This window comes from Otolemur garnettii, unplaced genomic scaffold, assembly GCF_000181295.1.
Source record: "Otolemur garnettii isolate 467f Iridium unplaced genomic scaffold, OtoGar3 scaffold00176, whole genome shotgun sequence".
In the NCBI taxonomy this organism is placed as follows: domain Eukaryota; kingdom Metazoa; phylum Chordata; class Mammalia; order Primates; family Galagidae; genus Otolemur; species Otolemur garnettii.
The window spans coordinates 377242-392900 of record NW_003852571.1 but is presented as its reverse complement, the minus strand read 5'-3'; the positions used below and the strand labels follow the sequence as shown (position 1 = coordinate 392900).

The 15659-nt window shown below is 37.6% G+C and overlaps 1 protein-coding gene across 2 annotated transcripts in view; it reads left to right on the top strand.

Moving 5' to 3' along the window:
- Nucleotides 1–15659, top strand: part of PIEZO2 (piezo type mechanosensitive ion channel component 2) — a 549391-nt gene that overhangs the window by 431883 nt on the left and 101849 nt on the right. The window contains exons 18-21 of one of the 2 annotated variants that reach the window (XM_023519459.1): nt 2619–2660; nt 7391–7423; nt 7777–7982; nt 10465–10625. In XM_023519459.1, coding sequence (XP_023375227.1) covers nt 2619–2660; nt 7391–7423; nt 7777–7982; nt 10465–10625 — 442 coding nt within the window. The remainder of the gene's footprint in view (nt 1–2618; nt 2661–7390; nt 7424–7776; nt 7983–10464; nt 10626–15659) is intronic. The other variant, XM_003800478.2, reaches the window with a different exon arrangement.

The window sequence follows — 15659 nt, the reverse complement described above, 5'->3', positions numbered from 1 at the left end:
CAAAGGGATGTAATGAGAGGAGGATAGAGGCCACATTTGAAAATTCCCCTTAACTCTTTGATTCAAGAGAAAAAGATATTAGGAGAAGAAGTATTAGCATTTCATGAAATTTTATAAAATACTAAACTTCCAGTTTTATGCTGTAGTAGGGACTAGGATTGTAGATAACTTCAAAACACTTTAATTTGATGATGAAAAACATATTATAACCTTTACTTATGATCAGCAGATTTATTGTCCTTGTTGTGTTTTGTTTAGGATTACATTTTGTTTTCATTCTGATATTCTGCACAACTGTCAGTATGTCAGTGACTATCAACCAATGGAGCCAAAAGGTTTCAACAAGTCGTTATTTCTTGTGCTATCTCTCCACCATAAATATGCAGGCTCAGCTAAAACCTCTATCCCCTCCTTTTACTCCTACTTCCTTCCCTAGTAATCACACATTAGGAAAAATAAAATAGTTATTAGAAGTTTGGGGACAAATTTGCTGATAAGGAAAATCACCCTCAGTTTATCAGTTTACAAAGACAATGCCTGTATATAAAAGTGAGAACTGTTATCAGAAACAATGCTGTGTGAAATAAAAGAGAAGTGAAAGTTATTAATAATTAGAAAAATGATTATCTGATAATTCTTTTGACACTGCTTGTGATTCCTGTGGATAGAACTAGTATTTGATATTTAACTCTGACCATTTAACTATAACCCTTACCACTATTTTCAAAATTTACATTTAATAATAAAGAAAAATCTAACTAGAGCAGATCTCCAATTTGTGAAAGGAGTAATTGCTAATGATACCTCCTTAAAAATTTTTTTCATCAAAATTCTTTTGAAAATATTCTTTTCTTTCATATTCATTGCCTTTTCATTAAAAATTCCTCCACTATGCAGGAACATTTTTTATCTCATTAATATCTTTGTGGTATGCCTGAGTCTTCTGTCATGCAGTCCAATATAGGTCACAATTTATCCAGAAAATCAGAAATTCTCAGGACCATAGACTTTTGTAGAAGACAATTCGGCTCAGTCCTTACCAGTGTAAAGACTCACAGATTTTGGACCTAGCGTATGTGAAAATGGAATTTATTCCACAGAGTCCTTCTAAGTGAGGTTAGCAGTGTTTAAGTGTGTGGGCTCTGAGGAAGGACCACAGCACCATGTTAAGCTGCTACCTCACAGCCTTACCCTAAGCCCCATACGGAGCAAAGAAAGAGCTAAATTCCCTGTAGCGGTATGAGACAGTGAATTGCCTTCCTCATAGCCATGGCATAGCCTAAGAACTGCTTAACAGTGACTTTTCCAAGAAAATTTAAAGAGTGCAGAGAGAGAGTATAATGTTGGTTATCGGAAGAGTTTTAGGCACATAGGATTTCATTTTTAGTTCTATGAAAAATGTTGTCTAGAACCTTAGGGAATTTAAAGAACTCACTAAAATTTGGTATTTGGGGATTTCATGCAAGATTATGATATAAAAGTTCCAATAATTTTAACTTTGAATATAAGATATGTATCTTACCTTTTTGGCAACTTTCCCATTGTAGTATTTTTCTTACTGATGATTTTCACTTTGCAATATTTTTGTTCCTGGGGTCCTAATACAATGAGTACATTAAAATCAAAATAATGAGGAAAAAGAAACCTATTCAGAGTTGGGATAGACTGTCATGCTTTGTTTTCTTTGCTCTCACTTCCTTAGGAGATGCTATATAATATACGGCCCATAGATTGGGAATAACCAATTAATTGTGTTCATTAAATTGATTTATGCACTATTGTTTCTGTAAATATGCAACTATTCTATTCCTGTTTTTTCTACTTTTTGTGTGTAGGTCCATGCACACTTATATGTAGGGTAGGTACACGTCACGTGTGTCTAAAACCAAATTTATTGTGTTTAGCCTTACAGTGTTAGCAAAGTTAGCTTTATAAAAAAATTATAATATACATAAGAAGAAACTATTATTATTTCTAAGTAGAAATCTCAGGAATATTATTTCACTTACCTTTTGATAATAACATATAATATTAAAACATTATTATAACATAACATGCTTGTTATATCCCATATAATTAATAATAATTTACAAGGAACTATTTAAATACCTATTGCATCTATGTCACTTCCATTTGAACATGATTTGTTTTAGAAAGTATTGCTATATATATAGAAATAAAATTACTGTTTTATGTCAATTTTAGAAAATGTTTAAAGAGAATAGCATGCTGAACATGGTTACTGAGAAGAATTTTTTTTTAATTCCAAGGAAGAATCAAAATTTAATCCTTCTAAATTACATTTTCTTTGATAAAATATAACTTGAAAAATGTAAGTATAATAAATTTCTAATAAAGTGTATGAGATGGGGAGCAAGGAGAAGGATGAAGAAGGTTGTTACCTTCATGTATCTTCCCTGAATACATCTGGTTTCATGTTGCTACTGAATCTTGTATCTAGACTCTTCTTCAAGGCATAGAGCCTGGATGTGTGATGATACACCTGACAATAGAAAGCTTGGGAAAGTTTACCTCATTCACCTCTGTCTAACAATCTGATCTTGTCTCTCTGCCTGTCTCCTCGTTGCATCCCTGTGCTTCCATCTCTCACCTTGTAGCCATGCCAAAGTCAATGGCCGCGTATATCTAATAATAAATAGGTGGGTACTTCACAATGTTTTTTTCTCTTATTTTTATTAAAAACTATTTCTTAATGTATTAAACTCTCAACTGCTTTATAAATGAGAAAATGTGTTGTCAGGTTGTGGACAGTAGTCTTCAGGTATGCTCCTGGATGTATTTTGCAAACCCAGCCAAAGTGGAGGAGGAGGTTGTCCAGGGTCTTCAGCTGGTGCTCAGCCTTTGAACTTGGTTCAGACTTATGTCTCCGTCATTTTTTTAGTTGGTAGAATTCATTTAAGGCTTGTCTGAGAGCTCCTCTTAAAGTATCATTGACAGCTCAGCTCAAGAACCACCTCCTCCATAAACCCTCCCAGAAATGCCACAATCCTTGCTAAAAGTAATCTGTCCTTCCTCTGACTCTTTAGCAACTATCATTGCTGCTATCCTGACACTTGCCTTCCAGCCCTCTGTCTACCTGCTTGTCTTATCTCCCTTGCTAAATAGATAAATTTGTCAGGCTTGGAATCCCTGTACAGTTCACCAAGATGCCACCATATCACCTACCTCAGGGCCTTAACCATTAGTTGATATTCAGTAAATATTTTCTGATTGCCATGAAAATAGTCACAACAGTATATGCTTTAAAAACCATCAGTTTCTCCAAATACATCTCTACTGGAAAGATCAACATATTATTAAAGAGGGATATTTTATATCACCATATTTCATGTTTACACACCACAAAAGGTACCAAAATGACATTCAGATATGGGCCTACCTTATGATGTATGTCACCTAGGTGGACAGATAAAATATGCAGTGTCCCCACAAAATGAAAAACAAGTTTTGAAGAGCACAAAGATAAAATCCTTTGAGATCTAATTTACTAAAACTATTCTTACTTTACTAAGTCGATGAATTAATATATTCACTCCTGTAACTTCACATCATTAATAATAAAGCCAGTAATTTAGCTAATAGAAAACATGTATTTTGCAGTAAATCTAATTAACAAAATAACTCTTCAAAAGATTTGTTGGTTTTCTATTTCATTCACTTTTCCCTTAGGTAAAATCCTAAGGCAGACAACCAAATAGCAAATCCTAGGAGGCAGAACTTCTAGAAGGAAGTGTGAAAAAGGTAGGGAGTAGATTGCTGAAGGAGGAGAAATAGGTGAGAACTGCATAATTTCCTGAGGGGCCAGCTTTTGACAGCCTGAGAGAGGAACCTCAACTTTCAGCTTTTAGCTGATAGAAAAATAAGATACAGATTCTAGATAGAAATCTTAAGAAGCTACTTAAATCTCATCCCTACAAACATAAAGAACTTCTCTCTTTCTTCCTTTGTGAGCATTTCTCATAAAGCATTTAGTGTTTGCTTCATGAAGGGGATGACTGAGATAAGGGGGCAAGAGATGGGCCCAACTGGGAGCAGCTAGATTAGCTCCAGACATCTCATGAGAAGAAGCTTATACCTGTTATCCCAAATCATAAGATCAGTTAATTCATTTAGGAGTTCTTAGACATATCAAGGTTCAAAGTCAGCAAAATAGTTAAAAACTTGAAACATTCCATCCTTACCATATGCATATTAACATGGTAAGAGAGGCCACAGATATGCCCCCATAAAAAAGTTACCAAACAAACATCTCATTTTACAACATGTGCTTCTGAAATTTTGAATGTAAGGTGTATCAAAATTTTAAAAGAGCCTACTACTCATTAGCATGATAGAATGAATTGCTTATAAAGTAAATAAGCTTTTTTCTCCCATAATTTACTTCTATATGCTCAATGTTATTTCATAAGAAGAATAATGTGTTTACAAGTGTTAGTTCTGGACTAAAAGGACAGGGTATCTATAATTCAACTTATAGTTAAACTAAAATGTAGCCATTACCTTACCAGATATAAAGTAGGGTAGTGTATTGAGGATAGTGGATAGCTTTGATAAAGTTTTAATAATATGAGTAACTGTGGGGAAGTTTCAACTGATTTAGTAAACAGTATAAATTAGAATATTTTTAGAGAGTAATTTTTTTTTTCTTCCACATATACAGAAACTAGAGCCATTGTATTCAGTTCTGCCTAGTAGTTTTTTTGGAGGAGTTACTAACATGCATATTTAAGGTGTGATTTTAAATTTATAAACTGCATGTGAACATGATCTTTTAAAAATGTTTACAATTTCTAGAAAGTAATTTTTTTTTTGAGACAGAGTCTCAAACTGTTGCCCTGGGTAGAGTGCTGTGGCATCACAGCTCACAGCAACCTCAAATTGGGCTTAAGCAATTCTCTTGCCTCCGCCTTCCAAGTAGCTGGGACTATAGGCACCTTCCACAATGCCCAGCTATTTTTTTTTCTTGCAGTTGTCATTGTTGTTTTAGCTGGCCCGGGCCAGGTTTGAAACCACCAGCCTTGGTGTATGTGGCCGGTGCCCTACCCACTGCCCTAGAAAATAATTTTTTAAACAGTAAAAATATTCTGCTTTAAATATTACTTATAAACACTACAAATTTGCAAGACTCTTTTTTCTAATAGTTGAATGATAATGGGATGAGAGCAGTTTACATTACCACATAATCCACATTGGAATAGTTAAAAATAAATGACATTTAGACTAAGGAGATCTTACATACAATGGTAGAATTTCCATTTTTTTTTTTTTAGTGGAAACTACCTTAATAAGAGCTTTTCCAAGTCAAGTCCAAGTAAAGAATTAAACCTCTTCAGTGCTATATGCCATCTAAAATATATTCATCTAATCATGTTTTATACACACAGGTTTCTGTAATACAAGGTACAACTCACTGAAATTTCTCAGCTAGTTAACATAGTCCTGGACTAGTAAATGGCAGCCTGATATGCTACATATTTTCCCTCCTTCCCTCCCTCTTCTTTCCCTTTTTTTAATCATTCATTATGAGCTTATGAGGTTAGACTGCTCCAGAGGGCATCAAGGGGTTATCTGCCCCATTTCCTTATAAGAATCAGGTCAGAGGAAAACCATCTAAGTCCCTCCCCTTCTATCCCCAGCTCCATCTGGTATCATTACAAGTTTCTAGAAGTAGGTGTTAAAAGCTCTCCTTCTCCAAAGCCGTCTTCCTTTGCCCCCTTCATTTAGTAACCTCTCTTCAGTATGCTTTGCCTGGGGCACAGCAGTTTGGGGACATCTAGCTCTAGGATGTTTTGCTGTGTGACATAGAAGCAGCTGCAGAAACAGCCTCCTCTCTTTAAGTTTCACTCCATAAATAGCAGTAATTATTCGAAAGTTGTTTTCTTGTCAGTAAAACGTCTTAGCAGTGTCATCATAGACATCTGAAATGCACTCTGAGATGGTCACATTTCCACATGAAAACCACCAAATTCCCTGTCCTCATGATAGGTACCTTCTCACTTGCAAAATACAATCAATCCTCCAGCAATGCTGAAGAGAATAAATGGGTACTGACAGTTGTGCAGCACCTAACCTCTTCCACATTTAATAGCGTTTAATATTAGAGTCCTGACAAAGCGGGAATAGCAAGTATGTACCCTGAGATCTGATATGTGGCATTGGGGTAGAAGATACGGGTATTGCAGCTTTAAGATGGTTGACTTTCCCAAAGCCAGGAGGTGAATTGACTAGCTTAGGAAAATAAGGATGCTGTAGGTCAGCATGGTGTCTTCCACCAGTGCTGAATTCTCCAAACATGCTCTCTCTCCATTAAATTTTCTCCAGCAAGCTATCATTTACCTGCTGGACACCATTAAAGGGACTCGCCTTTGAGCAATAACCTCTCTCAAAGTCCAAGGACAATGCAGATTCATTATAACAGTTACCCAAATGATAGACACATTTTCAAACACAAAATCAACAAGTTGAAAGTAAGCTCACATTTTATCTATTTTATATAGAAAATCAATTATATTTCAGAAAGGTTGGTTACTCAGAGCCCACAATCACACAGGTAGAATATTAATTTGTCCATCCTGATACAACTATGCTGGAAATTTATAGATTAACTATTATAAATGGAGAAGATTGTCAGTATTCCTAGTAGACTTTTCCTAATATGCATTTTGTTACCACAAAATGATCTTTATAACATTAATTTGAATATAAACAAAGAGATAGGCTTTTTTTTCAATGTAGAAAAAGGATCATACTTGTTATTGTCCATCATGAAATAAACTGTAATATCCTAGGTGGCTGTGGTCAATGAGGGCCCAGCAGAAGCTGCCCCTCCTGCAGTCTATCTCTAGCTCAGGATCACCCTGTCCTCCTACAGCCCCTGTCCACAGCTCCCATCAGTAACCCTCGGGGGAATTTGATCCCGACATCTCACTCCTGAGAGCATTTAGCTTCCATGGCACAGGCTTTAGATGATGGCAAAGTAGGATTACTCTATGCAAAGGCTGACTGAGAACACACATTATTTAAGAGCTTTTTCTTTTTTAACTTAGTTAAAATGTGGATGATTTGATTCTGGCAAGATGGTTTGTTGCATTTCTAAGAAAGCATGATGTAATTTGCCCTGGCAGTCTCAGTATGCTCTCTCCCCTACAATCCTGCAGTGTTGTCCACTGTCAAATCAATTGCCAAGTCTAGGGCTCAGAGCAAAGCACGCTGTACTCTGGAATGCATTTGGCACTAGGACATCACTGCACCAGCACACAGGGATGCGGAAGTGGGTGATGTGTAGCATGATGTGTGATCTCTGACGTTCCTTATAATTCTTCTATTCTCATTTCCTTTTTTTCCTTTCTATTTCAATTACTTTGAGCAGCATCAAGAAAAAATTACCAATCCACCAAAATGAGTAAGTCCCCCTGTGAAGCCATGAAATGCTTGCTTTACATGATGCCATTTCATGCTTCTACATCCTAAACTCTGACCATTTTCTCCTCTGGGAAAAATGTCAAGTTTAGGTGTCAATAGCTCTCATTACTGACTAATCACTAGAACTTCAGTTAGAAAAGCTAAAAAACCTAACTGAGTTTAGTTTGTTTTTAGAAAGAACGTAAAACAACAAAGTGACAAGATTCTAACACCTCACCTCGAGGTCTTTGTACACGCACAATTTCATTTTTGTTTGTCCTCCTTCATGTGCCCCTCACTCAGACATCTCCCGATACCTGTTCCCTTTCTGACTCAGCTGCTCTCTACCAACAGACTGGCCCACCCTGAAGGGAGCCTCCCAGACCTCACCATGATGAATCTGTCTGCCAGCCTGGAGAAGAGAAAGTTTTCTGAGCCTGGGGAGGAGAAGCCTGAGGGATTTTCTGAAGAGGTCGAGAAAGATGAGCTTGGGAAAGACAGTGAGGAGTCAGAGGAGGATGAAGAGGAAGAGGAGTCAGAGGAGGAGGAGGAAACATCAGGTAATTGGCCCATTACCAGCAGCTGCTCAGAAAATGCAGCCTCCAGGCTGAGTAAATAAAACAGTGACTCGCCCCAAAAAGATATGTACCCAGTCTGTGTAATAAAAATTTGAGTCTTTTTCTTTTAGCTACTATAGTTATAATATTACTGTTCCAATTTCTCTAATAAAATCTTCCCAATTCTGACTGAAGAGAAGAGAGCAGATTGCTGGTTATAAATGACTGGCCCACTAGTGTGTTCCTGTCCAGACCCGGGTTGGGTGTGGTTCTGACCATGTGCCTGACCATGGTGCAGAATCTCTGCAAGTTATAGACATCACTTTTACAAACTCATTCTCTAGAAGCCATTGTGATGCTTTTCCAAGAAACCAGTAAAAATATTTTTCTAATTCTATTCTAATTCTCAAGGACATGGGCAACAGGGAGGAAAATTAGTGATTGGATAATTATCACTTCAAGCAAACTCGTAAAGATGTTTTTGTCATCATCATCCACTCCTTATGTAGGCTCTTTTTTTCCTACTTTCCTTTCTAGCCTTGAAATAATGTTTTAATAGGGCATGATGAGAATGGGATAGTTTTGGTGATCAGGGAATGTAAAAGGCAGTGACCTTAGTCTAGTTCCCAGAAAGTATGGGAGAAACCAGAGAGTAGCACGTTTGGGATGATGTTTTAGGGTTATGACATTAAGATGCTACATTTGTCTTTGTTGGTCCTCTGTGCTTTACGTACTTAAAAAATTTAAAAGTGGCATGACACAGAAAGATCCCTTCAAAGGCAAGCTTTCTCCAAACCTGATCCCCTTCTCCTGTTCATCTGAGAATATCTCAGGAGAGGACTAGAAATTCTGTTTGAGCAACGTGCATTCCTCAGTGTAAAGGGGAAAGCTCAGCTCTATGAAACCAAGTAATTAAGATTAGGATTTTGTTATACTACTTTAAGATGAGTTTTTAGCTTTACTCATAGGATCTCCCCAAAAATTGTGCTGTACTTGTTCTCTCGCTCCCTTGTGCATGTGCCATCTGCACTTCCAAATCACACTCATTTACTACCTAAACCTTTTTATTGACTGTCATCTGAGTCACTCTATATATACTGTAGTAAAGGATATGTTCCAAGACCCCCACTGGATGCCTAAAACCAAAGATAGTACAGATGTTCTAACCAGAGATAGTACAGATACTTCTTCGCAGTATCACAAATAGATTTGTTCTTATCATAGATCTTAGCAACTTTAGCATACTTTTTTATTCTTACTAAGTCAAGAACTTTTACCATTCACTAAAAGAAAACACTTTATGGCTTTTCTTTGATATAACCACATTGGAAGCATCACTGCTCTTTGGCTTTGGTGACATTAGTAAGTAAAATAAGGTAACTTGAACATTAGTACTGCAGTAGCACAACGGTCAATCTGATTAGCAAGATGACTACTGAGTGACTAGCAGGCAGGCAGGCAGTGTAAAGAGCCTGGTGATGCTGAACAAGGGAATGATTCACATCTCAGGAGGAAGGACAGGGATTTCATCATGCTACTCTGAACACATGAAATTTAAACTTCTGAATTGTTTATTTGGGGAATTTTCCATTTAATATTTTGAAATATTGGTAAGTGAAACCTCAGAAAGCAAAACTGGATAAGGAAGACTACTGCGGCATAGTTCACTGTCCATCATCCCCTAGTAAAAACATTATTTCAAGTCTAGAAACAAAAGTAGGATAAAAAGCCTAAAAACTTTTAGAACCAAATACAGTAACTGTTACAACTACTCAAGCCAGGAAAAGGAGCTACTTAAGGAGGTATTTAGGTCCTGTCATCTGCCTAGTCTTACGAGCTTTTGTCTCCAAGCATGAGGACATGCTGACAGTACACAATAGTCCTATTATAACTTTCAGACCCATCAGCCAGCACAGTTATTTTGACCCCTATATCTAGCACAGATGGGAAGAATGAGAGCCGTGTTTGATTAAAAATTGTGATTAGAATGAATCTGACCCTGTTTCAGGAGATGATAGATAGGGTATTTCAGATAACAGGCAGGCTGTTGGGTCTGTGCAGAGGTCTCAGTGGCATTGCAGGAGCACTGGAGAGTTTTCTCACTCTCAGTCAAGCTCTGTCAAAGAAGACTGGTCACTTACAAAGTGCTGTTTTGACCAGAATGATACCATCTAAAGGGATCTCAGGTTACTTTAATATTTTCAGAAAATTAGGGAATTATACTTAGTGTTAAGAGTAAATAATGTCAAAATTCTTTTCACAGCAATTTAATTAAGAAGTGAATAAAAATAGCATTGTCTTTCCGTTTCTGATATCTGTCATCCCGAGGGATTCTTAAACCACTCTTAGTCCAGAATTTAGTATTCTTAGAATTCATCTACTGTTAAGTTTTTTGCGGCTTTTCATTCCAACCTGAACGTAAAATATGCTTTAAATAATAATACAAAAAACAGTGACACTCTTAGATGCACTTACTATCTTGCAGATTTAAAGAACAAGTGGCATCTGGTGATTGACCGTCTCACGGTGCTGTTCTTAAAGTTCCTGGAGTACTTTCACAAGCTGCAGGTGTTCATGTGGTGGATTTTGGAGTTGCACATCATCAAAATTGTCTCATCGTACATTATCTGGGTTTCTGTAAAAGAGGCAAGTGAACATTTGTCCTATCATCAGGCCAAATAAAACCACAATGTGTCATCAGTTTCCTTTGCCAACTATGCATGATTTTTTTTTAATGTAATGCCCATTACATTGTGGTATAAAGTCCCCAAGATAGGCATATATGGTTTGACTTATAGAAAAACTAAGGGCAGTCTCACTAATGAGTGAGACTGAGAAGAAAAGAGAGCAGGGGAAAAGGAAGCTCTTAGGGGAGTTTCTAATTAGCTTCTTCATAGATGCAGGTTCTGGCCTGTTCACAGGTCGGTCATAGTTTCATCTGGTTCTTAGTGGAAGTGTATGAGAGCAGGTTGCTTTTCAATGGTTGCATATGAGAATCTATCTCCCTAAATTTTCTTTGAAAAAAGCAATAACCATTCCAGTTTACGTTTCCAAGCAATAAAATCAGGTTCCAAAATCTAATAAAATCTTTAGTAGAGCACATCTGTTAATTACTGAATTTTTTAAATTTTAAATTTTTTGTTAGATTTTTGAGATAAGACATGAAGTCTTTAACAGTGCACTTGTGTTGTACTTTTATTTTCTTGTCTATGAAAACAAAAAGTCTTCATTCAGCCAACAATTATTTAACACTTACTGTGGAGAAATTTAGCTTTCTTTTATATTTATTCAACAAATAATTTTTATGTACTTCTAATTTCCCTGAACTGTTTTTGAGTTGGTTACAATTCAGAGTCTCAATGTCAGGGAACTACTGCCTATTATCTTTAAATAAAGGATCCAATGTACTAAATTCTGATATGAGGACAATTGATGACCTAGTCCATGGTGGGGGTGGGGGAATGGGAGAGCAGAGAGAGGGGAGGAGGGAGGGGGATGGGGGGGTCACAGTGGATGACACACCTCTTGGAGGTAGGACACAATTATAAGAGGTACTTTACCTAACAAATGCAATCAATGTAACATGGTTCTATGTACCCTCAATGAATTCCCTCCAAAAAAGGTAAACAATAAGATAATGTTATAACTACAATGCTATAAACCAAAAATGATTTATAAATAGGTAACTAAGGTATGAGCCTTAATTTGAGCTCTATAGTCTAAACTAGAACCTTCTCCATTTCATACAAACCATCTGAAATGAATAGATGGTCCTAGTGAGGCAGAAATAAAAGAGAAACCACGCTGTGAGATTCATGGTACAAGTGATGTATGGTTTATTATTAAGTAACTGAGCCTGTATGAAGCCAAAATCCTAGCATACTATATATACATTAATTAAGAGCAAAAATATTTAGGAATTTTAACTGTGTAGGTGAATTGACTAATTCAGATAAAAATTGAGGGTCAGAATATTAAAGATAAATGAAAAAGAGCAGGATAAGGCATTTGCCAAATAATAAGCAAAGACCATTTTGAATTAACTGAATCTGGTGTACAGATGACTTCTGATTACGGGAAAAGTCATGTAGTGACTGCAGATTTGTGAAGGCTTGTTAAGACAGTTTAATGATGGGAGTGGGCATTAGATAAAAGAGAAATTTGTAAGAATTGTGAAGAAAATACACTATCTGAAATCCATCCTAGAGAGTTCAAAAACAAGAGATACATGGCACACTTTCTTGCAGATCCTAAACAAAAGGCAAAGGCTTTTTCAATTACCCTCAATGTCTCAAGAATGTAGTCTCTTTAATAGACTAGCAAGTGAATAAAGGACCATGATCTAGCTACCTTGTTAACCCCAGTAGAGAAAGGACCTATTATAGACTATGACCAGTTCCTTCTCTATGATTCACACATTGCACAGACTTTCATATTTCCATTCCTAATTCCATATCTCTTACCTCTGACTTAAAAACGTGTCAGGCACTCACAATGCAGAGTCATTTTGCTGCTTCTGCTGCTAGCATCTTCCAAATCTCATTTCTGTTCTAATCACCCATGTTGCAAGGGATGCCATCCTGCCACCATGAGGGTGAGTCACTGCATGACCCTGGATGCTGTCGCTGCTCAGGTCTCTCCCTTTCCACACTTGCTGTGTGTTCTGGGCTCTGCTCAGCATCTGCACAGCTGGCTCTTTCTGAGACAGCAAGCACAGTAAGTGATCAATGCAGTGGAGCCTAATCATAAAAACAACTTCACATCTTCATTGTCCCCTTAAAATACATCCAACAGGGAAACTTTTCTTCATACCCAGGAATGTAGCACATTTTCTTCTTACTCCTAGGTAACACAAAGTCCTACTGGAACTTTCCATCGCAAGGAAAATAAGACTTCATTAATTAAAATTGTGCAGCCACAGAGAACTAGCATAACTCAGGGCTCTTAATAGGTGGACTGCTTCTTTCTTTCTCACCTGCACACCCCCTCTAATCACATAACTTCTGAGGATCCTCTAGGCTGGAGCACAGACTTGGGGCCATTGGGAGGGGAACATTCTGACATGGCCTATACTATCCCTTGATGGCCTTGTCCTCTGGACTGGCGGCAAGTAAACCTACCCTTGCCCTTGAGGGCTCCTTGGCAGAGCACTCAGTGGCTACACCAGGCTGTCACAGTGCCCAGCCTCTGGTTTACTGGCCTCTGCTTCTCTATTCTCCACCCCAGGGCCATACTTCCCACAGACCCTGCCCTCCTGGTACATGTGCAGCCCAATCAAGCAACCCCTGAACCCTGTCCCCAAAGCCCCCATCCCTTCTGGGTGGAATATGGACATCTGTGCCCAAGCCCCACAGCATGTAGGGTACCACCAAGCAGGCTGCTGGTAGCTCCTCACAGGAACATTCTTCTCCCCAACCATCCCGTGGTCTTAATGGCAGAGGGACAGGCAAAAAGTAGCCCTTCCCCACAAAGAGAGCACTTCAGGAGTTGTAGCAACATGTCTGGATTCAAACCATACTCATCCAAAGCCTCAGTAAGGGTGCTTATTTTTAAGAACTTTGGGGGTCATCTCTTCCACAAAAAGTAAGCCTTTTCAAAGTTACATCATAGATATCTGAGAAGTAAGCAGCCAGTGGGAAAGAAATTGTCAGCAAAACCTTTGTTTTACCTCGACATCACTTACTGAAGAGTGATGACTACAGTGAAATAAACCAAATTTAAGTATACAAGACAATTACGTTCACAAACTTGCAGTGTGTACTTATGTTGGCGGCACTATACACACAACTCAGTGAAGTGTCATGACCTTGATATATTAGCATCTAACAGTTTGTTCTTGTCAACATATGGTGATGTCTTACTGAGTGGCTTGACTGTCGTTGTTGAGTGTTTCTGTGTGCCATCACAAGAATGTTGGGAACTTGAATAGAACAACAAACAAACATTAAATTTCTTATAAGACTTTCCAAGAGAAGATGTTAAATTGGGAACATGTTAGTACAAGTTTATGGGGATAATGTCATGAAGAAAATGGATTAAACATTTTTCTGGGGGGAGAGAAAGTGATGTTGATGAAGAGAGGTCAGGATGATCAATAATGAGTAAAACTGACCAAAAATTGCAGAAATTCATCGAATTGTATGTCAGAGTCACCACTGACTGTGAGAACCATAGCAGAGCAAGTAAACATCATTAGAGAAATAGTTAGGAAAATCTTGACCTGAGTAAGGTGTGTGCAAAAATGGTCCTGAAAAAGCTGATCAATGAACAGAAGCCAAAGAGAGTTGACATTTGCCAAGACATTTTGGAGAGGCAAGATGATATTTTGAGCTGTGTTACCACTAGTGATAAAGCATGGGTGTATCAGTATGACCCTGAAACAAAGTGTCAAATTATACAACCAATTCTCCATGACCCAGAAAGTTCTATCAGTCCAAACCAAGACTCCAAACAATATTGTTAACCTTTTTTTGGTATCCGAGAGTTTATTCATTATGAATTTGTACCAGCACTTTTCTTAGTGTTTAATTTGAGCTCTCTGTAGATTCTAGTTATCAGGCCTTTGTCAGGTTCATAACATGCAAAAATATTCACCTATTCTGAAGGCTGTCTGTTTGCCTTGTTTGTGGTATCCTTAGCTATGCAAAAGCTTTGTAGCTTCATCAAGTCCAAGTTATTTATTTTTGGTGCTGCTGCAATTGCTAGGGGGTCTTCCTCATAAAATTTTTTGCCAGGCCAATATCTTAAAGTGTTTTCCCCACACTCTCTTCTAGAATTTTTATTGTTTTGTGTCTTAAATTTAAATCTTTTATCCACCAAGATAAAAGATTGTGAAATGATGATAGGTACAGGTCCAGTTTCAGTTTTCTGCATGTGGATAACCAGTTCTCCCAGCACCATTTGTTAAATAAGGATTCTTCTCCTCATTGTGTGCTTTTGTTAGGCTTATCAAAGATTAAATGACAATATGTGGCTGGGTTCATCTCTAGAGTTTCTATCCTGTTCCATAGATCTACGTCTCAACTTTTGTGCCAGCACTATGCTGTTTGATCACTCTAGCCTTATAATATAACCTGAAATCTGGCAATGTGATGCCTCCAGATTTGTTCGTATTTCTAAGAACTGTATTTAATATATTTTTTTTCATTAATGATATTGGTCTATAATTTTCTTTTTTTGTTGGGTCCTTTCCTGGTTTGGGGATCAGGGTGATATTTGCTTCATAGAATGTGTTGGGGGAGGATTCCTTCTTTCTCTGTATTTTAGAAAAGTGTATGCATTATAGGAACTAGTTCCTCTTTGAAGGTTTGATAGAATTCTGGTGTGAAAACATCTGATCCAGGGCTTTTCTTATTTGGGAGATTTTTTATAATTGATGCTGTTTCAGTACTTGATATTGGTCTATACAAGATTTCTAAATCTTTCTGGCTGAGTTTTGGAAGGTATCGTGCTTCCAGATATTGGTCCATCTCCTGTACATTTTCATATTCCTGGGAATAGAGTTTTGTGTAGTAACTGTTGAGAATCTTTTGTATTTCTGTGGCATCTATTGTTATGCACTGGGCACCATCCAGCCAACTGAGTGTTGAGGGCCCCAGCTCTGTGGACAGTATAGGCCCAAAGCTCAAAGTCACTCAGGCACCAGGTATTACCTGCCCAGTCAAGCTCAGGGCTCCTCCC